The sequence below is a fragment of the Coenobita brevimanus genome, chromosome 56, assembly GCF_032717465.1.
Source record: "Coenobita brevimanus isolate Jiangsu-jjx chromosome 56, ASM3271746v2, whole genome shotgun sequence".
Lineage (NCBI taxonomy): Eukaryota > Metazoa > Arthropoda > Malacostraca > Decapoda > Coenobitidae > Coenobita > Coenobita brevimanus.
The window spans coordinates 1843327-1867080 of NC_137009.1; the positions used below are offsets into that span (position 1 = coordinate 1843327).

The 23754-nt window shown below is 43.7% G+C and overlaps 2 protein-coding genes across 2 annotated transcripts in view; both read left to right on the forward strand.

Annotated features, from left to right (window-relative positions):
• Positions 1-4829: 4829 nt before the first annotated feature.
• On the forward strand, positions 4830-5243 carry LOC145401599 (Y-box-binding protein 2-like). The gene has a single exon (XM_080273793.1). It carries the CDS (start codon positions 4830-4832, stop codon positions 5241-5243), a length of 414 nt encoding a protein of 137 aa, XP_080129919.1.
• Positions 5244-21574: 16331 nt separating this feature from the next.
• Positions 21575-23754, forward strand: part of LOC145401757 (UDP-glycosyltransferase UGT5-like) — an 82079-nt gene continuing 79899 nt past the window's right edge. The window contains exon 1 of the mRNA XM_080273937.1: positions 21575-21724. Coding sequence (XP_080130063.1) covers positions 21575-21724 — 150 coding nt within the window. The remainder of the gene's footprint in view (positions 21725-23754) is intronic.

A 23754-nucleotide genomic window follows, 5' to 3' on the forward strand; every position in this document is an offset into this window, starting at 1 on the left:
TCTCCTCCAATTCCACCTTAGATGATTCCAGTGCTGTTCCTCCATCATTTCTCCCCTCTGACTTCTTCATGGCTGACATTAAAATTTCTTCAGCTGATGTATTTTCTGCTGTCACAGGCCTCAATACTAATAAGGCATATGGGCCTGATGGAGTCCCTCCTGTTGTTCTCAAGAACTGTGCATTTGTGCTTACACCCTGCATAGGCAAACTCTTTCGCCTTTGTCTGTCAACTTGTACCTTTCCTTCTTGCTGGAAGTTTGCTCTCATTCAGCCAGTCCCAAAGAAGGGTGACCATTCCCAACCCTCTAACTATCGTCCAATTACTTTAACATCCTGTATCTCAAAAGTTTTCGAGTCTGTTCCTAATAGAAAAATTTTAAAGCATCTTTCCTATCACAACCTTCTTTCCGATCGTCAGTATGGGTTCCGTCAGGGACGCTCCACCGGCGATCTTCTCACCTTTCTGGTCGTTCTATACCCGCTGTTGTAGACGGTCATCGTTCTTCTTCTAGATCTATTAACAGTGGTGTTCCTCAGGGCTCTGTCCTATCACCAACTCTCTTCCTTTTATTCATCAATGACCTTCTAAGCTGTACATCTAACCCTATCCACTCATACGCTGATGACTCCACCCTTCACCTTTCCATTCGATTCCCGCAACGTCCATCTCAGCAGTTACTTCAACAAACAAGGGATGAGGCTATAGCATACCTAATGCCTGACTTGGCTCATATCTCTAACTGGGGTAAAAATAATCTTGTTGTTTTTATTGCATCAAAGACTCAGTTTTTGCACCTATCAACCTGACAAAATCTTCCACAGGTATACCCACTAATGTTTGATAATATTCAGCTTAATACTGCATCATCCTTGAACATGCTTGGGGTTTCATTTACTCGGGACTTGTCTTGGAAAGATCATATTACATCTCTTGTAAAATCTGCTTTTAAGAGATTAGGTGTGCTAAGCCGACCCGTTCCTTCTTTACCCTTGCACAATTGTTGACTCTATACAGGAGTTTTATCCACCCCTGTGTAGAGTACAGCTCTCATGTGTGGGGAGGCTCCCCACATACAGCTATTCTCAATAAGGTGGAGTCAAAGGTTTTTCGCTTCATTAACTCTCCTCCTCTTACTGACTCCCTTCAACCTTTGTCTCTTCACCGCACTGTTGCATCTTTATCTCTTTTCTATCGCTACTTCAATGGTCACTGCTCCTCTGAACTGTCTGCATGCATTCCTCCACCCCTACGACAGATGTGTAGCACCTGTCTAGCAGCAAACTCTCATCCCTTTTCTGTCCAACTCTCTAATGCAAGAGTTAACCGTTACTCTCAGTCCTTCATTTATGCAACAGGTCAACTCTGGAACTGTCTCCCTCTGTCTGTATTTCCTACTTCTTATGATCTCCAGTTTTTCAAACGCAGTGTGTCCAGGCATCTGGAAATGATCGGATTTTGAATTTGGGTCTCTCTTATATTTTGTTTTTCTCTTGGAAGGAATAGTTTTGCAGGCTCGTTGCCTTTGGTTCCTTCTTCCTCACATAAAAGAAAAAAAAAATAGAGATTGGAGCAGATGGGGGACGTGGCAGGTGTGGGCAAGATATTCACAGAAGAAATCTGTCCAGCACGTGAGGTGGTGTGTGGGGTGAAGAGAAGACAAAAGGGGATGCAGGGAACAGCATGGTGGAATGAAGAGGTGAGAGAGGCTGTGGCACAAAAGAAGAAAGCATATAGTGAGTGGATGAGAAACAGGGGCTTCGAAGTTGAGAAATGGAAGAGAGAATTATATGTAGAGAGGAAGGGAGAGGTGAAAAGATTACTAAGAGAGAGTAAGAAGAGAGTGGATGTGGTATTTGGTAGGAATTTGAGTGTAAAGTGGAGGGAATGTAAGGAAATGTTCTGGAAGAGATAAAGAGAGTTAGACAGGGTGTTAAAAAAGTTAGCTGGGGAGTGAAATATAAAGTAGGTAAATTACTAGTGGAGAAGGGAGAAAAAGTGGCCAGATGGAGAGAACACTATAATGAACTGTTGAACATAGAGAATGAAAGTAATGCACATATATGTGGCTGGGGAATGGCTGGGAGAAGGAGGGATGTGAGAAGAGAGGAAGAAATCAGTAGGATGGAAGTTGTGGAAGCAATGAAGAAAGTTAATATGGGGAAAGCCCCAGGAATTGATGAAGTGTGTGATGAAATGCTGAAGCTTGGGGGAGAGATAGTAATAGAATGGATGTGGAAGATGTGCAGATTGACCTGGGAGGAAGGTTGAGTCCCGGAGGATTGGAAGTCAGGTAGAATTATTCCTCTGTACAAAGGAAAAAGGGAAAAAGTAGTGTGTGGTAATCATAGGGGCATTTGCCTTCTTAGTGTAATAGGAAAAGTATATCGCAAGATACTTATTGACAGTGTTAGGGAAAAACAGAGGAATTAGGTGGAGAAGAACAAGGAGGTTTTAGGAAGGGAAGAGGTTGTGTAGATCAGATATTCATTCTTACATCTTTAGTGGGAAAGTTTCTAGCGAAGGGAAAGAAGTCGTATGCAGCCTTCATGGATTTGGAGACAGCATATGACAGGGTGAATAGACAAGGATTGTGGAAAGTATTAAGAACATATGGAGTAGATGGAAAGTTGTTGAAGGCCGTGAAGAGTATGTATGAGGGTGTTAAGGCTGCAGTGCTTGTCGATAGTGAACTGGGTGAAATTTTCTGTTTGAAGGTTGCATTGAAACAAGGATGTGTCATGTGTCCTTGGTGTTCAGTCTGCATGTGGATGGGGTTATAAATGATATACAAGGTAGGGTAGTGGATGTTGAAGCAGCCCTACTGAGAGAGGGCAATGTCTGGAAACTCCCTGTACTGTTGTTTTCATATGATACAGTGTTGTTAAGTGAAGACGAAGGAGAGCTGCAAGGCTTGGTGGATGAGTTTGGGTGAGTGTGTAAGAAACGAAAGCTACTGTAAAGGTGAATTTGCGGAAGAGTAAAGTGATGGTCTTCGAGAGAAGCGAAGTCACTGAAGGTACAGTGAGATTGAATGGGGAGGAAATGGAGAATGTGAGTGCGTTTAAGTACTAGGGTAGTGTGATGAGTAAGGATGGAAGTTTTGAGGATGAAGTGCTAGAAAGGGTGTAGCAGGGAAGAAAGGTTGCTGGTTCAATGAAAGCAGTGATAAAAAACAGGGAAGTGATCATGGAAGTGAAAAAGCTACTACATGACAGTACTGTGATACCAACTCTAACGTATGGAAATGAAGCTGGGATCTTGTTGGAGGGACAGAAGTCAAGAGTGAGCACAATGGCAATGAGTTATTTGAGAGGAGCATGTGGAGTGACGTGGAGAGACAGACTGACAAATGAGGAAGTGAAGGAGTGTTGTGGTGTGGATGTGAATGTGATAGGAAGCATTAGGAGAAACACATTAAGGCAGTTTGGCCATGTGGAGAGGATGGAGAGTGGGCGACTGACGTGAAGAGTGTGTGTGAGTGAGGTGGAGGGGGAGAGAGGGAGGGGGAGGCCAAAGATGAGATGGTTCTATGGAGTGGAGAGGTATATGAGAGAGATGTGTGTGTGAGCTGGGGTCAGGGCAGTGAAATGGCAGGAGACAGAGCGACCTGGAGGCGATTTGTTTGTGGCTAACCCTAACGCGATTAAGGCGTCTGGCAATAGATAGATAGATAGAATATTATTTTCATATCAATATTCGGATAGTAAAAAAACTTATGTATAATCATAAGCACGCCATAAGCATAAATAAACTGGTTAGACGGGATGCTAGAGAAATAATTTATCCGACTAGAATGCTGTCTTAAAAGACATTCAGTACGTAACATGTTGACAACTTTGTTAGGTCATTTAGCAGCGTACAGTCGTGGTAAATTTCTTTGCATGTTTGTGTCTGAAGCATAAGGCAGTGAGAATGTGGAGTTATCCCCTAGTTTTATTCTTCCTTGGGAAAATAATTAAAATGTAGATGATCATTTTTATTATAAATATCAGCCCTGGAGTTCAGAGCTGAGGGAAGCATTTCAGTAGGGTAGATTATTACTGCTTATCGCTAAACGGGTACCGATCATGCAAATGATTTCCTAATTGCAACCCTACAGGATCAATGTACAGTTTTTAATATATATATATATATATATATATATATATATATATATATATATATATATATACTTCCTTTTCTCTTACCTGACCAAGATTCCAAACTCCTTACAGCTCAGTTGACAGTCCTACCATTAACTTTCTTATCACTGGAACACCTTTTGTATTCTAATCCAGTTAATGTCAGGTGAATTTATTTAGCGGAGACTGAAAATGAGTCACAGAAGCTTGAGAGAGACGGATTAGTAACCAAACATGACAAGACCTTAATCTGTACCATCGGACTTCTTTTCGCAATTGATAACCCTCTGCTGCCCTTACAGTACTACCGTTGTATTGCTTGGGAACAATATTCTTGGCACTCAGTAAATCCATAGGTCTTACTTGGGCTCATTTTCTGTTGTTTGTTTCCACTTCTTGAATTGCTATTTAATCCATAGTACAGTACAGAAGTATTGCCTACTAAAGGTACCTTGCCACATCTAAAATTGGTATGCCAGATTGCCTCAATTTGCTATATCCAGTGCGTTTCATAAATATTACCCACTGATTGTACAGTCAGCTACAGAAGTCCTGCACAGCTCACAACTGAAGTTTAACTCTGAAACTTTTGAGGTTCGAGGATTGAAGCAGTTGATAGTACTTCTTTCCCCATCCAATTGATGTTGCACCAAAGTTATAGGGGAGCGGGAAAGAGACGAGAGGAGAGGGAAGACGACCAGCAGCCATGGAAGATGCGTCTCCTGCTACTGCTCACTATCCGTTGAGGGGGACAGATAGCAGACCCCATTCTCCGGCGTCCCAGAAGATCTGGGGAAGTGTAGTTTGGTTTAACTTCAGGGCAAGGTTCAGGTTCAAGTGCCATGATACTGGTGTTGATGTTTTCATGCACTGCCAGGCTGCCGTTAAACCAAGCCCAAGGCACCTCCAGCGCTTCCTTGCGGATAGCGAGATGGTGGAGTTTAGTCTCTCTGGGACTCCTAAGGGTCCTGAGGCTCGGGATGTCACTGGTCTGAGGCACATGGCTATGAAGGGCTCTGCCCATGCACGGCGACGTCTCATGGCCCGGGGATGCCAGACCAGGGATCCTGAGATTCCTGGGGAAATAAGCACCATCGTCAAATTATGCATGCGATGGTGAAGGTATGTTGCCGGGGTGATAAGGAGGTTTTGTGTATTCCCCTCCCCAGGATCTTTTAGAAGAATGGGCTGCCTCACCTCGTCTTCTCCGAGTGTTTCCCGGCAATGTACATTCTGCCCCTCACTGAGGGGCCTGGCTGCCATAACCTGCCACCCCCTACACACCACTGCAGAAGAGGCTGTGGCTGGAGGCTTCCCTCAACAGGACAACTGCCAAACCAACCTGGCTGCAGAATTGGACTCAAATAAGACCACGGCTGACATTCACCACCCACTGTCAGTGACCGAGGAGGGATGGGACTCTACTGAATCCATCTCCATGGGCAAGGATGTGTCAAATGGTTCCTCAGCTGATGAGGTCGATGAATCCTCCCCTCCTGCAGCAAAGGGGGGCAGCCCGTCTCGCCCTCCTATCATCAACCACAACGGATGGTCATCGGCAATAATACTCCCAGAGGATCAAACACACCTGCAGTTATGCTCAACACCTCACGTTTCGTCAATACTGTGGATCTACTTTCGTGTCCCTTCACCTGTAACATATCCATATCAGTTAGCCAATTAATGCCAAGTACTTTTACCTTGTCCTGAACTTCAGAAGCCAAACCTTTTAGGTGGAGTAGCTTCTGCAAGTTCACACTTTGTTACCCACTCTCTTAAGGACAAATTGGCACTTGAAAATACTCTCAGGGGATCCCGACACAATTGTTGTAAAGTATCCTCATCTTCCTTGGTTCCTTGCAAATTGTCAATATACAACCCTTTCCTTAATTTATCAGCCAAGGCTTTATCCTCCTGAACCACTGATAAATGTTTATGTATGGTGACATTCAGAGGAATTGGAAACAATTGGCTCCAAACAACACTGCCTTGAACCTATATATCGTGTAAGGGCTGTTTAGATTTAAAGATTCAACAGGCCAGAGAAATCTAGTGGCATCTCTATCCGTTTCAGATAACCCCACCATAAGAAATACCTTCTCAATGTCACTCACCCAGGCAAAACGATGACACCGAAAGCACAACAATATCTGTGTTGAGGTCATTAACCAAAGATGGGCCTGCATGTAAGCAGTCATTCAGACTATATGCCCTCTCATGCTCTCTAGCTGAACAATCAAACACTACTCTAATTGGTGTTGTTAAGCCATCTTTAGTGACACCATGATGAGCTAGATAGCGTACAGGATGTCCTACCAGACTCTTGTCCTCCACCTTTTCTATGAATGCTCTTTCTAATTGATCCTGGATGACTTTACTATACTGTTTGCAGTAGTTGGGATCCTTTATGAATTTACACTGCAAACCTCTTAATCTGCCCAAGGCTAACTTAAAATTATCAGGCAACTTATCAACGTTTTCTTTCCACGGTAATTCCACAACATATTGTCCCTGTTCTTTGGAATATTGCACCATTCCATAGAAGTTACCTAGTACCTTCTCTCCCTTCTTATCGGTCTCGTTGGGACTAATACCTACTGTATGTGATCTAAGTCCCATAGAGCTGTCAGATCCTTGATTTCTGGAGTAGTATTCCTGCCATCAATATTTGCTAACTCCATTATCGGATCTACTGCCAGTTTCAGAACAGTTACCAGCTCTACTTGAGTACCTTCTTCTTCTGACCGATAAGTGCCACTCAGTGTATATCCATAAATTGTGGGTAACAGAATTATGCATCCTTCCCTCATATAGCCAGCGTGTACAAAGTGATAATAAAGGTCTGCCCCAATCAGCAGTTCGACCATATCCCCACTATGATACTTGGATCCGCGAACTTGTAGCCCCGAGCCTTCAGATTCTGCACATTATGTTGCAGCCCCTCCCCTGGCTTACAGTTAGGTAGTTTGTCTACAACCACCACCGTCAACTTGCGCACCTTTCTACGATGGCGGTAAAACAACTCCACTACCTCATACTTATCACTACTCATAGAGCCAGTAAATCCTTGCAGTTGTAAACGTTCCTTTCTCATCTTGTTAACTTTCAAGTTCGCTAAACTTGATCTTAGAACAAAGGTAGGTTGTGAGCATTGACCTAATAGAGCCCTAACCTTGCTCTCCTGGCCCGTTTGAGTAACCAATGGGATCTGAATCGTTGGCAACAACAATGCATTACGACTCGAAGCCACAGCCATTGTCATTGTTGGTTCTTGGGTTACTGTTTGTTCATGGGGTTCAGAACGAAAAGTTGGACACAAATAATTGTAGTGTTTCTGCTGGCAGTGTCGACATGGCCTTACTTTGGGATTTGTACAACCCTGACTACCATGATCTGCCGACAAACATCGACACACAGCTTCAATTGCTTTGCTCTCTTTAATTTTGCCTTCTTTGTTTTATACTTTGTACACTTAGCCCAAAAATGTCCTGGTTTAAAACACAATTTACATCCATTCCTCTGCATAGGTTCAGCGTGCTTCACTTGCTGCATTGCATATGCTGCTGTAGCGGTCGCACCCAAATGTTCCATGGGATTCTGTCTACTTTCGATATTACATAACTCCGTCTTTAGCACACGAACGTAATCATCTACATCCAACCACTTCTCTTTTAGTTCACGTTCGATCACTTCCGAAAGTGTACTAGGAAGTTTATTATGGAGCAAAACAGCACAAATTTCACTCACGGTCACTCCCATTGCACATAGTGATTCTAACGCACATTCAAATGATGCAGAAAAGTAATGATGCAGAAAAGTCTTTTAGTTCATTCACTTCATGAGCTGGAGGAGGTAAATTACATGATTTTGCAATGTGAGCAGCCTTAATGAGATCTTCTTGACCGTAGGCATTCTTTAAAACTGTGACTGCTGATTCATAACTAGCTGCTACTAAACTGAATCCACTAATAATTCAGAGCTCTTCACCACTTAATTCTCCCTTAAGATATGTAAATTTCTGGATGTCTGTCAGATCTGTTCGGGAGTGCACACTACAGTCAAATAGCTCCCAAAAGCCCAGCCACTGAATCGGATCACCATCAAATATTGGCAGTTTCGGAGACGGTAATTTAATTCCCGTTGCTTTCCGACTCTCTGCCTGTTCTTTTACTACCGACTCCTTGGCGGGTAATTCTAGAGCACTCTCTAATTCTATCAAGTGTCTGTTGACCTTATTAACATATTCCATATCACTGATCACTTCTCCTTCTAGGTCTTCATCAGGATATAATTCATACAACTCCTGACTGTAAGACTCGATCTCAGCGAGGATTTACTCAACCGTCACTTTCATTCCTTTGATATCATGAACGGTTGTGGCATGTTCTATAAATTCTGTGAAGTTAGTGGTCAGTTTAGTAATGGCTCCCTTTTTGGCTGCTCTAAGCCTCTTTAATGATATTATTCTATCCATTTTTAATGATAGGCAATTCAGTGAAAGAAGATGACAGCAAGTGCAGATTTTAAATTAAATGTAGTCTTTCCTGGGCAGGATCCAATGAAAATGAAATACAATTAAGCCGAAATTCCATATTAAAATTTTGACAAATAATTTTGTCAAGCTCCTGTGAGGGTAGTATGTTAGGCAGTCCAGGAGATCAAACCCCAAACTCCCTCACAAGGAGCTTATTGCCCAAGAAAGCAACATGCACTTTTCAGAAGGCCATCCACCACCCTTTTGTTGCCTGGTGTATCCAGGTGTACCCCATCCCATGACAGGTCAGACTCATTCATCCCCATGAAGATAAACCATGCCTTTGCGAAAGGAAAAGTTCTCTTCAGACGCAAGTTCACTCCGTTTCTGGCCAGGATATATTCTTCATAGTCATACCTCGGGGGTTCATCCTTTTCTCGATGCCGACAGTGAAACAGTGGCCCCCTGATTCATCCTCAATTTCCTTATCCAAGGCTTCTATATCGAGGGCCAACTGATTCAAGGCCGTATCTCGGGACAAGTCTTTCCCCCCCGATGATCAGAATTGTTAAGTCTGGCTTGTATGTTAGGAGGTCCTGGTATTCTTTACTATCTCTAATTGTGCTGACCTTGGCACCAGGCACGCCAAATTTGCGGACATAACAGGCTGGAGCATCGTCTGGATACTGCACTGGATGACCTTGTGGGAATCTCTGGATGTAGGAATGCCCAAAGGAGGCTACTTTCTTCAAAGGGGACGGATAATCTACTGGGGAGGGTTCAAACCCTACCCCGACACCCCCCCAGCCACGCGCAGCCTCCCTTGGTGCTCCACGCAACATATGGTTGATCGCCAACACATCACAAACAATGTTCCCGCTCTCACACCCTCAACCCCCTATTATCTATCACTAGATATAATCCTGGTCACAGCACCAAATCATGTTAGTTATTATCAGTGTAGGGGGTCTTAATTATTACCTAACATAAAGCGAACAACAACTCACCATTATATACAGTATGGAAATGGCGTTTGGTCTGTACTCAGTATAAATATTCAAAGGCCCAAAATAAGTATGCTGAGTACTTAGCTGTAGTGTTGATGGTAATATGTGCAGAATGATCGATGATTCCTGGAGAATGTTTAAGGCACGTGTGTACTAGCTGGTGGCAAGGAGTGAACTGAACTCTCTGGTAGCAGGGAGAGAACTGGTCAGCTTCGAGCAGCTTCGTGCATGAAGTAAATCAAATGAAACTTAACATTACTGAATAATCATATAACTAAATACATTGTTTTCTCCATGACCGGATTTATCTCTAGTGATAAATAATATCTTACCCATATTATGCAATACAATAATTTATTTACAAGAAATGTGCTGTCATGGGCGGAAAACTCAAACCCGAAATCCACAACACAAATTAATAACTCTTAAAAAATCCTAACTTCACCATGGCTCTGCACATATATGGTGAAGGCGGGTGTGTTTGTGGGTCTGTGCATCCACAGTGCTTGTGAGTGCTATATCTCGTGAATCCCTTGATGGATTTCAACCATACCTTTGTCAGAGATACATTATGATGAGACAATCAAATAATTAGGTCAGCAAGGTCAAGGGATCAAGGGTCAAAGACATTTGACTTAGTTTATCATTGTGGAAGCAATATCCCCTGAACCCCTTGATGGATTTCAAAAGGGACGATGAACTGATTAGCTCAGCAAGGTCAAAGGGTCAAAGGTCAACATCATATGGGTGTGGGTGTGCCATTTCCTGAATCCCTTATTTTATCTTTTGTCTCATTGACCCACAATGAGCCACATCATGGAAGTTGTATGGCAAGTCCGTGCATTATGCCTGATGGAGGTATAATGAGTGATACATTGCGTCGGCAAATCGGTGGCCAAGTTTTTGATGTTTCATTAAGTTCACTGATATGAGAATCTTAACCCTCTCAGGCACAGTCACTTGATTCATGTTCCATGTGATTTGTTACAAAGAAGCACAGTCATGTGAATCGCGTTCCTAAGCACAAAAAAATTCGCCAAAAATTAAGTTTCAGGCCAATTTGCATCAAATTTTGATGCATTCTAGCGAGTGCGTCACTTTCCCCTGGTAAGGCATTGGGAACACTGAGCTGCTTCATGGGGCCCAACACGTAACAATAAACCTCAGTCTCTTCCAAGCAGCCAGGTGGTAGGGCTGCATCGCATGTCCTGTACCTTTAACCCTTAAACCGTGGGCTTGTTTTGCTCTGTTTTGCGTATCCCGTGGGCATATTCGGGCTCCAACATACTCTCAAAAAATATTTGCCAAAAATCAGTTATTAGTCCTAGAATATCAAAATTACCTATGCATATGGCACATACATTCAGCTTTCTCCTGGGATGTTTGTTGAGCCTTTGTCGAGTACCGTAGGACTTGTGGAGACCTCTGAAGTTGGGTAACAAAGTTTCCACTTTACACTTCCAGACCACCCGTAATATGATTACCACAGCCAGATATTATCACTAGAAACACTATTCTATGATTATCAAGTAGTTTGAAATTCATACTCCAAAAAAAAAAAACACTGTGAAAGCAATGAAAATTATGAGCGCGTATCACCTTCCCACTTGCGCTAGTTCGCGGCTGGTATTCTGTGATATATTATTCAAACAAACACTCACCCTTTATATTCCTATTATTATATAACGTATATAACTGCAGTCTTTATCCATAAGTTTCCTTCAGTAGTATTAGTTTATTGTCACTGAAGTCATTCAATTTTTCATTCAGTAAAATACATAGAGTGCCACGGATTCACTTTCACTGTTATAACATTAAGTATTTGTACTCATATTCTTATATTACTAATTATTTACATTTCTATTTACATTTTGTATTGTATTTTCAATATTTACACTTCTATTTTATTTATACTTTGTTATTCACTGTCACTTGCAGTAACCTAAAACTATATTACACTGTTCAATCATATGTACATCCATTGCTCTCAATTGCTATTTACACATTATTTTCATTTCCCACTTGCACTTTTAGAACTGCTTCTGGCTGTGGTAATCAAAGAAGCAGGTAATGCAGAGGGGAACCTGGCACTGAGCGCACTGCCAAGAGGTGCGTTTGTGCTCAGGTGTGGGTCGGGTGGTATGTGCACACTCCTGGCACCTGCGGATCACAGCCTTCCTCTTGGTTGTGGCAGGCATTTGCACCAGTCTGTGCCGATCCGTGTATGCCCTCTGCTCAAGTCTGTCGGGAAGTCTTACTGCATGGCGCCTTGGAGCTGCTGTCGTCACCTTACCATATCTTTCAAGCAGCTGCTGAACACAAGTCCTGGCGAACAACCTCAGGGAGAAGGACTTGGGTGGCTTGACCTTCATCTTGTACAGGATGAAGGCGTTCAGCATCGTCATGTCTATGAGATGCAGAAAAACTTTCCTGTACCACCTAGTATTCTTCCTGAGGCAGTCGATCTCTCCAATCATCATGTCGGACTTGTCCACCAGCCGCATGTTGATATTGTAGTCAAAGACAGCATCAGGTTTCCTCACAGGTTCGCCTGTCCTACGGTCGACCTTCCCACTGTCTTTCAGTTCCCCCTTGTGTACGGCGTTGAGCATGTGCACAACCCTCTTGTCATGCCACCGTATTGCCAGCGTCTTCTCAGACTTGCATAGGTGCACGTCTCCTTGCTGCGAGGTTCCTGCCTCTGGGAATTTAGGGAAGTGGGCACGATTACTCTTGACAGTGCCGCAGGAACTGATGCCGTGCTCTGAAAGTTATTTGGCAAGTTTCGGTGCTGTATAACAGTTGTCTGTATACAGCACATGATTCCCACCAAAATACCTTTCAAGGAGCACTTTCACTACACAGCCCGAGAAGCCAAGGGGGTGTGTTTTATCAAGATCGACAGTGCTGGCTGAATAAATGATGAAGTCAAGGATGTACCCCGTCTTACAGTCTCACAGTACAAAGAACTTGATTCCAAAGCGATGGCATTTGCTTGGAATGTACTGCACAAACCTAAGACGTCCTCTGAACAAAACCAAGGATTCGTCAATGACAACCTTCTGAAAGGGGTGGAAGAATGTCATAAACTTATCCTTCATTCTGTTCAGAATCTCCCGGATCTTCCAGAGTGGGTCGGTTTGGGAAGGTACATCATTGTTGGCAAAGTGCAGGTTTCCCATTATGTTCCGGAAGCGATCTCTGGCCATGTACTTATTGAAGGTGGATAAGGGTAGTATGGGGTCCATGGACCAGTATTCTTCCAACTCATGCTTCTTTGAGTGTGGCATGAGAAGCATGAGGGCGAAGAACACATACAGCTCCTGCACTCCCAGCATGGACCACTGTTGCATCTTGGCTGCACCTGTACCACTTGCAGCACGTTGTGATTCATACCTGTTGGTCTCATCACATATGTGCTGCATGACTTCGTCATCGAGGAAGGCCAAAAGGAAGTCAACACACTCAGCATCCTCATCATGATTGAAGGCAGGCTGTATCCCTGAGGAACTCTCGTTGAAATCAAGATGTTTTGGGACAAAATCAGACCCTTCCGTCCACGCGAAGGCGTCCAGGATTCCCTGTCATGGCTGTGTAGGGTGGGTGATGGTGGAGGGTGGCTGTGAGGCAGATTTTTCTGGTTCAAGGTCACTCACACTGACCCTGGGTTGCCGTACAGCACTAGCAGCCCTTACTCTACTGGCAACTCTACTTTTATGGGTCAGGGATTTACCTCTTCCTCTACGCCCTGCCTTCACTGTTGATGCTGGTGGTGACTCTGACGACGAAGACTCCAGAGAAAATTCAGCAGAAGAAGGGGAAGAAATGAGTGAAGTGGGGCTTGGGGAACAGGGAGGTGATTCACCTTGGGACTCATGGTGCGCTGGGTCACGCGGGGCCATTGTTCCAGCGCTAACCCACCGCCTTTTCATTCCCTTCCCAAATTCCTTCCCTTTCTACACTAACGGCTCCTTTCCCTTGAAGCTAGGGATAACTTGGGACACTGAAGCACTCGTACTAGGAGTTTCTGGCACGATTTCCTCACCCGGCTCATCACACGAATCCCCCGACGGATCATAGTCACTATCCATCATTATCATTGATAATTCAGTTAGTTCACGTTCCACTGCAGAGTCACTTAGTCCTTTCCTGCTTCCCCCACGAGTTTTTCTGGGTGTAGAGGTCACGGGGCCCTTTGCAATGGGCGCAGAAGCGGCAGAAATGGCAGGGAGGGCGCGAGTGCGACATGCTTTGACCACAGAGGAGGACAAGGAACTGAATGGCGCGGCTTATCTGAGGAGGCAAGGGTTGACAGTGACAATGGGGTTGACAGCTGCTAACTTACATGTTAATAAATTATTGGTAGGAAATCTTGGTAATACATAAAGAAATAGGTAGTTCCAGGTGAATGTAAATGTCACTTAGGCTTCTCCCTTCCTATCTTACATATGTTTTTATTATGGAAATAGATTACAGGGCATAATTGAAAGGGGAAATTACCATGGGAATTTAGCGAACGAATGCATGTGAGGTGTTGTCAGGTGATAATTAGCCAATTCCTGGTGTATACCACTATCACTTACCTTATTTCTTTTTGGTATATATTATTTTGTATAAGTATAGGGCATAGGGCTTATTTCAATAGATGAAATCAGTGGAAAAATCCGGGGGAAGTTTTGCTTTAGCGCAGCGTGGCAGGGCAGGCATTAGGAAAAGGTAAAGGAGGTGAGGTAGGGAGGGTGAGAGGGTACTGGAGGGGAGGTAGGGAGGGGAGTCAAGAATGGGGGAAAATGGCTAAATTGTCAACAGTAGATGGGAGTACAGATGAGATTTGGAGTGCTGACTAGTGTTGGACATTGGCAGTACTGATAGATGATACAAGCCACCACTTGGAAGCCCAGAAAATTCAAAATAACACAGAATCACAAAAGTGACGCCCCGTGGTATGATCCATTGCGTCCGAGTGTCACGAAAGTGACGCCCTGCGGTTAAGGGGTAAAACTCCTACTAATTCTCCTCCTCCTGCCCGGGCTGAAGCTCCTATGGACTCAGTGTGATAATCCATTATTTGTGAGCATATTTGTATGTGATATTGTCAATGAAACATAGATATATGTCACAAAAAGGAATTGTGCCCATTATCATTCGTTAGGCTTAGAGGCAATACGCATGTTCACTGTAGCGGGATTTCACCTCTCGCCCTCCCCTTGGCCCTATGGCATGAGTACAAATACATATATAACGAAGCCAATGCCTAAACTGTATTTTGTGTGAAAGATATTGTGGCTGGCTTGGTGAAATTATGGAACAAGTTAGCGTTATGGATGCCATAAACCATAGTGTGAAATGGGGCAGGCATCATGTATGCTTTATAGTTGGGAAGGGATAATTAGAGGTGTTTAGTGATGGAATTATTGTGATTCTGATAGTGAAAATGCATATGGAATTGTGTGAAATATACGTCAAACATGCTGTGAGTGTTCGTGAAGGAGTGTGGTGTGTGCCAATACAATAGCGATGCATCATACTCTCCCGGCGAAGGATGCTGCATCACAGTCTCGTTGAACCGTAGTAAAGAAGGGAATAATTGCGGAGATTGGGGTGAAATCATTGTGGTAGTCATGTATTTGTGTATGATATAGTGTGAAGTGTAAGTGAAATGTGCCATGTATCCTCGTGACGGCATAAGTTATGATCCGTAGCGTAGGTTAGCAATACCTTAGCGGCAGGTGTCCTTAGGAGATAGGGACACATAGGAACGACGGATGTCATTGAACAGGTACTGTACCTTGGTCTGACATTTAGTGATAACTTATACTTTACATAAAATATACGTAAACTGTGCCATGAGTGTTCGTTTAGGTGCGTAGCGTTGGTGAGCGATACTTTAGCGGCAGGTGTGCTGGGAAAGGTAATGATGCCAAGAAATGACGAACGTCATTGAACAGGTACTGTACCTTGGTCAGACGTTTTGTGATAACTTATAATTTATGTAAAATATACGTGAACTGTGCCGCGAATGTTTGTTTAGGTGCGTAGCGTACTTGAGCAATACTTTAGAGGCAGGTGTGCTGGGAAAGGTAACGATGTCAAGGAAGGACGGATGTCATTGAACAGGTACTGTACCTTGGCCTGACATTTAGTGATAACTTATACTTTATGTAAAATATATGTGAAGTGTGCCGCAAGTGCTTGTTTAGGTGCATAGTGTAGGTGAGCGATACTTTAGCAGCATGTTTGCTGGGAAAGGTAACGATGCCAAGGAACAAGGGACGTCAGTGGACAGGTACTGTACCTTGCAATGCCTGGCAACCACGGACGTCAGTGGACAGGTACTGTACCTTGCTAAAACAGTTGTTGAAATTTATGATTCTTATCTAAAATGTTTGTGATATGTGCCACGAGTGTTCGTGGAAAATATTGTATCATGTGTTGGGGGAACTTTTGGGGAAGGAGGGGAATATATATATATATATATATATATATATATATATATATGAGGGAGTATATCATGTGTGTGGTGAAACTTAGGGGAAGGAAGGCCGAAAAATATTATATATATATATATATATATATATATATATATATATATATATATATATATGGCACACACCCATGGACGCCAGTGGACAGTTATGAGACTGTGAAAAGACACTGAAAAGTTATCCTTTATTTGAAATGTTCGTAAATGGTGCAGTAATTGGCCGTACAGAAAGATATAACATGACTTATTTAGTCCTACTCTCAATGGAAGGTGTTGCATGACAGTGAATAATATCTCTTCTTTTTCAGCTAAGAACCAAAAAAGCTCATACTTGACTTTCTGTGTCAGTGCTTGCCACAATGGAGAAGAGAGGTTTGTCTTCTGATTAGTGGCAAAAGGTTCTCTTCAAGGAGGAGACCAAGAGCGAGGTAGATGACGAGCTGAGTGATGTTTCAAGTGAGGTGGACTGGGACGATGTCCAAGAGCATTCCCCTCGGGCGGCTATGCCCACACTTGTACCATGACGGGAGCAGACACCACTACCACCAGTGTGAGGACTATCAGCCCAGCCATCGTCTTCACTTGGACGACAGGCATTGCCTTGGCTTGGACCTCTTGCTCCTACAGCCATCGCGGTCTCTCCACCTCAAGCCTCCAGTTCCCCCTTGGCCGAGCCTATGTCACCGGTAGCAGGGCCTAGTTACGTGACACTAGCACCTGCACGTGGCACAGTGTCTGCGGCACAACTGGTGCAGGAGACGACTGTGTCGTCGTCCCCTGCCCGGTCGACAAGGGTGCTGTTTCCGACAGCATTCATCCCTCCCCCCCCTGACATTTTCCAGCACCAGGAGACAGTCTCGTCGTCCTCATCGTCGGAACCCTCACCACCTCGACGAGGCCGGCGTGGTCCATGGCCCGGCACTGGGGGGTGGCCAAGGGGTGTCCGAAGAGGCTCAAGGGTGTCGGTATGCCGACCCACTGCCACCACTGCAGGAGGTGTTGCCGCAACGGATCCAGGGTGGAGAAGTAGCCCTTTCACACCAGCTAATGGGCCCTTCACAGGATCCCCAGGAATGATGGTGGATCCACCAACAACTCCTCTCCAGTTCCTCCAGCTGTTCTTCACCAGGGAGTTGTTGACGTATTTCACTCACAAGACCAACAGCTACGTGTCATTCCTGGGGACTGTGTTGGACGCATGGTTCATCTGCAATGAAGAGAAGATGGCCAAGTTCCTGGGGCTGTACTTTTTCATGGGAGTGATGAATCTGCCAAGCATCAGGCAATACTGGCTGAGATACCGCCTCCACAACTACCCTCTGTTCACACAAGTGATGAGTGGAAAGCGTTTCAGCGCCATCCTGAAACACTTCCATGCCTTCATCTCACTTGCGATACCCCAGGACAATCACGACTGGCTCATCAGGGTTTGCACGGTGATGGAGTACCTCTTCCAGTGGTTCTAGAACACCTACTTATCCGAGGAGCACCTCAGCCTGGACGAGGGATCACTGCCGTGGAAGGGGCACCTAAGCATCCGCATTTACAACCCCATGAAGCCCTCAAAGTATTCAATCAAGCTGTATATCCTGGCTGAGGCTTCCTTGGGTTACATCTGGAATTTTGAGGTGTATATAGGGCAGAAGAGGGCCCTGGAGACCACCATGTGGTGCCTCGTAGAACCGCTGAAGGATCAGGGGTACAAAGTTTACATGGACAACTGTTATAACTCACATATCCCTGTGCGAACGTTTCTTGAGTGCAGGAACCTACGTGTGTGGGACCCTACGCCTGGCAAGAGGAGCACTAAAATGGCTGCAGGACATCACAAGGACCAAGATCCTGCCAGAGGGGGACATGACAGCGATGCACAAGGACAACATGATGGTGTTCCTGTGGAAGGACAAGCACATTGTCAACATGGTCTCCACCTTCCACAGCACAAGCACCATCCAGAAACAGGTTCGAGGGAAGACCAGGGCTCCTGATGGGAGGACAACCTATGTCCAGAAGACTGTGGACAAGCCCGTCGTGGTGGATGACTACAATCGACATATGGTAGGGTGAACCACTTTGACCAGATGGTCCAATACTACCCCATCCAGTGGCGGACCATGAAATGGACCAAGAAGATCACCTTCTATTTCATCCACATGGCCATTTTCAAAGTGTTTGTCCTGAACAAGAAGTGCTCACGCGGGTCAGTCAGTCTGCTCGAATTTGTGGAGTAGATGGTGGACAAGCTCCTCTACTTTGATGAAGCAGAGTGGCCTGCATCAGGGCACGTAATCCACCATGCCCCTGACCTTCCAACCTGATGGCCAGCAGGACATCCAGCACCAGCACCAGCTGCAGCGCCAGCACAGGTGCCATCACCATCAGCTCCTGCACCAACACCTCCATCTTCAGGAGGAGGGCCAGCACAGGAGTCAGCGCCATCATCGCCTGCAGGACCAGCACAGATGCTGAGAGAACCTTCACAAGTTCCTGGTCCGTCAGAACCTGCTGCTGCTGCCATGCCCGGGCCTGCAGCTGCACCTCCAAGACAACAGGACCGGGGAACTCCAGGAGGACATCCAATCAAGCATCGTCGTTTCATTAACGACAGAGTGCGGTTGGATAACACACTGGGCCACCGATGGGAGAGGATCCCCAACCGGAGGAGGCTGCGGTGCACCACGTGTTCCCTGGCGAAGATGAGGAGGGACACAAGACACATGTGTCCGGTTTGTGATGTGGCACTGTGCGTGGGTGATTGCTTCGAACGGTTCCATGCAGAGCGAAGTATTCCCTAGTGTAGTGTACACACACACACACACACACACACACACACACACACACACACACACACACACTAACACACACACACACACACACACACTAACACACACACACACTAACAAAGACACACACACACACACACACACACACACACACACACACACACACACACACACACACACACTCACATTCACTCACACACACACTCACACACACTACATAACTCCTCATCTTCCAATCCCAGAAGGTCCTACAACTCCACCAACACCCCTGGAGGAAGTGAGTTCTCAGAATTTTGTTGATATGTATATTGACCTATTATCAATGCCTCAATAATTTTCAGGCAAATTACCGTCTTCTCCTACATATTACACATATGACAGAAAGTACAGCTTCCTTAGCAGTAACTTGGAAAAAGTAGTGTTCATGTGTAGTAGGTTACAACCATAAAAATACAGCCTTGGAAGATATTATAGTCTGTACATTAAAAAAAAAAAAAAAGAAGCTTTGGGAGCATGGTCTTTAGGCAAAAGGGGAGAAAACGCTGTTCTTTTTTCGCTTGCGATAAAAGTAGGTAGTGACCAGAAGAGTAATCTAGCTTTGCCGTCCTATTACTCAAAAACTATTGGGCGTATCGACTTCCTGTAAGAACCATGATAAAGAGCAGTAAATTCTATGTATGTTCATTACCAGAATATAAACCTTCGGGAGCATTTTTGGTAGGAAAAGGCGGAGGAACAGACTTCGTTTTTTTCCTCGCTTCCAGTAAATGTCGAAAACGATGGAAGGAATAACATCACTTTGTCGGCCAATTACTCGAAAACTATTGGACGTATCGATTTCCTGTAAGAACCATGATAAAGACAGTAAATTCTACGTATGTTCATTTGCAGAATAGAAGCGTTTGGGAGCATTTTCTGTTGGAAAAGTTGGGGGAACTGACTGTTTTTTTCCTCGCTAGCAGTAAAGTCGAAAGTGCTCGGAGGAGTAATCTCACTTTGTCGGCCAATTACTCGAAAACTATTGGACGTATTGATTTCCTGTAAGAACCATGATATAGATTAGTAAATTCTACGTATGTACACGACATAACAATGTAATATCTGTGATAAGAATTCGTTGTTACGTGACGGGAATATAGCAAATGTTGTGTGCGCATCACGAAAGTGATGCACGGACGTGAGTTCCCAGTCGTTTTTGGTGATTTACTCGAAAACTATGAGGCGTATTGAAACCATCTGTACTCATAAGAAAGCTCGTGAAATTCTGCATAATATTATGCAATAAAAGCATAAGGTGTGCAGGGAAAGTTCGGAATGAGAGCTCATTTTTATTCAAAAATGGCTTTCAGCTTTTAGCTATTTTCTCGAAAACTACAAGTCGTATCACAACCGGATTTGTCTCTTTAGAAAGCTGATGAAATTTTCTATCAAAACTTTTAATAACATTTTCCTGTATGATGGAAAACATTCGAATGGTGATGTTGGGAAATAAAATTGATGTAGCAAAATGTTTATTCATGGCCTCCTAATGTTTTAATCGTGTTTTCCTGTTTTTGTGTGTGTGTGTGTGTGTGTGTGTGTGTGTGTGTGTGTGTTGCTTATCAGCTAGAACAATCATCGACGAATAAGATGACCTAGGTTTCATGGCAGTATATTGATGTTTGGGTGGCGAAAATAAGGCGAGAATACGAGTTATTTGCCGCGCGCCGGCAGCCGGGCCAGGCGGCCAGGCGGATAAAATCGTGCACTGGAGAACTTACCGAAACTTATCGTGCACGAGAGGGTTAAGATTTTTTTTCCTTAAAAATATAGTGAATTATGAGTAAGTTTCTTTCACAGAGTCCTATTAATCAACAGTGAAGAAAAAACTACAATTTATTTCACAGGTTTTTCCACAAAGGTGCACTATCACTGACTGGCCATCCGCAGCGCCTCGGCGGCAAGTGTTAACTGCTTCTAAGTGTTCATGTTCACTCCAGCCACATTCTGGACGTCAGTGCAGTTCAACCTTTTGTTGCTATGGTCACACTTGAATGTTCATTCAGCCTAACACCAGTTGGGACTGATGTGATGCTCTTACCAGAGATGTTTATATGACATCCCAGTGCGTGTTGTATAATAATAATAAATATAGTAGTAGTAGTAGTAGTAGTAATAGTAAAAAAACGTGATCTTTTGTTTCTCCAAAGCGTCAGTACTTCCAGTGTAATTCACTAGCATTCAAAACACGCTTATATCTTCACACTTAAAAGTATTGTGACATTATTCATATACAATACATGTTTCGTCTGAAGAACTGCCAATAACTAAACCCTGTAAATACCCATCACAGCACATCTTTCAAGACAGCAGCTTCATGAAAATATAGTTTCAGCTGCCCCTTAAAAGATTCAACAGAGGTCAAAGTATGTCTCGTAGATAAAAGTGATCTACGAGTATTACATAAGTTAGAAGCCACATGCGAAAACGACCAATCAGGTGATGAATACTGATCAACAGACGTAAAGGAAAATTAGCATCAATATGCATTGTAGCAACAGGTGTTGTAACAATTCATCAATCAGAAGATACCTGGTACACCATTCCATATTGCATTACAATAATCAACACCAGGCAAAATCATTGCGTGAAACAGTATTAGGAGGTGCGTCCTTGCAAACCACCTAACCACCAGCTTCCCTAACTGTACATTGTGGTTTGCAGATGCGGGTGTGGTTGCTGCTGGTGGCTTCGGTGACGTGTGTGTCATCTGTGCAGGCGGGTCGTATCCTCTTCCTTAGTCCTATAGGGTCAATGAGCCACAAGAACTTTTTTATGGGCATCATCAACGCACTGGCAGACCATGGCAATCAGGTGATTTATTACACACACACACACACACACACACACACACACACAGTGAGAATAGAAAGGCAATTTGGTTTCAGAACGGGAAAATCATGTGCTACTTATGTATTAAGCTACTATGACAAGAGTTGCAGAAACATTACAAAAAAGAGAAGGGTGGGTGGACAGTATCTATCTAGATTTCAAGAAGGTATTTGATAGAGTACAGCACCAAAGACTTTCTTGGAAACTGTATCATCAAGGAGGAATCCGAGACAAACTGTACTGTTGGATGTAAGATTATCTCAGAAAAAGGGAAATGAGAACAGTACTAAGGGGAAAGGAATCATCATGGAGGGAAGTGACTAGCGGAGTTCCACAGGGCTCAGTGCTGTCACCACTAATGTTTTTGGTGTCTATAAATGACACTGATAGTAACATTGGAAATGAAAACTGTCTAAATATGTTTGCTGGTGATGCAAAAATACAAAGAAGAATTACTAATACAGTCTCACGTAAAGAGCTTCAAGAAGAATTAAATAAACTTCATGAATGGAGTAATACATGCCAAATGGAATTCAGTGTGGACAAGTGTCATGTAATCAAGTTTGGTAAAAGTGGGAAAAGACCAACTTGGGATTATAAGTTAGGAAGCAAAACCCTACACATATCAGAAATAGAGAAGGACCTAGGTGTGATTATTAATAACAGACCACCTCCGGCTGACCACATCAGTGAGAAGGTACAGTACGTAATATGTATACACTGCCTGCAAATATGAGAATATCATTCACATACATAAATGAAGTCATGTTGAGAAAGATACTAACATCGTTCATCAAACCAACCCTGGAGTATGCATCAGTAGTCTGGAATCCTCATCTCAAAAAACACTCAGATAAGATTGAAAAAGTTCAAAGGGCCACTACAAGATGGGTACCAAGCTTAAGGGATCTAAGCTACCAAGAAAGACTAGAAAAACTGAATCCGCCAACACTACGGGAGAGAAGGAAAAGAGGTATACAAATGCATATCAGGGAAGGAGAAAATTGACATAACTGAATATATAACCTATGGGGAAGCATCAGCAAGAGGACGCTGCAAAAAACTGCATAAAAAGAGAGGCGATAAAGACGTAAGGAAATTCAGTTTTCCAGATAGGACAATAATTGATCAGTGGAATGCACTACCGAATGAAATAGTGTGTGCCAAAACAATTCACAAATATAAGGAGGTGTATGATGAAAATGGTTTAAGATACGGGACAGTACGAGCTTGACTCATTCCTGTAAAGATACAATTAGGTAAGAACAACTAGGTAAGCACACACACACACACACACACACACACACACACACACACACACACACACACACACACACACGAGAGAGAGAGAGAGAGAGAGAGAGAGAGAGAGAGAGAGAGAGAGAGAGAGAGAGAGAGAGAGAGAGAGATTCTCATACTACCTCCTCAGTCCATTGTAGTGGAACACAAGAACTCTTCTGTTGGAGTGGGAGAGGAGCCTTATATTTGGACCACACAGAATAGTAACAATAACTATAATATCAGTCACTATCCTTGGCTTGTTAAATAATTATGCAGTTCAGTTTATAAACAGGAAGGGTAAATTTTGACACTCAGTATTTGATCATATAGACGCTGTTGTAGATGTAAACCAGTTAATTATTCCTTGAACACTACTGAATGCAGGGGTGGATCCAGGAATATTTATGCGGTGTTGCCCATATCATTTTCCAAAGAAATGGGTGTTGGACATCCCTTTGCTCTTAATTAACTAAACAACATTTCTCAGCAAGGATGGTTTCTGTGCGAGAAATAAACATAATAAACAGTAAAAGATGCGTTATATATATATGCACAGTACTGGATACTACCAGTATAGTACAGGATAGACCAGAGGTAGTAGAGGAAGTTTCTAATCATTTGAAACCAAAGAGCTTATCCTAAACCTAATAAAATGGCTTGCGAAGAGCATTAATGGATAAAAGTAAAATGGCAATAATGCCATGAAAAGGTTATAAAGGCTGCATAGATAT

What these genes read in the sequence shown, in the direction of transcription:
- LOC145401599 (XM_080273793.1), top strand. Translation starts at nt 4,830, where the DNA reads ATGGAAGATGCGTCTCCTGCTACTGCTCACTATCCGTTGAGGGGGACA.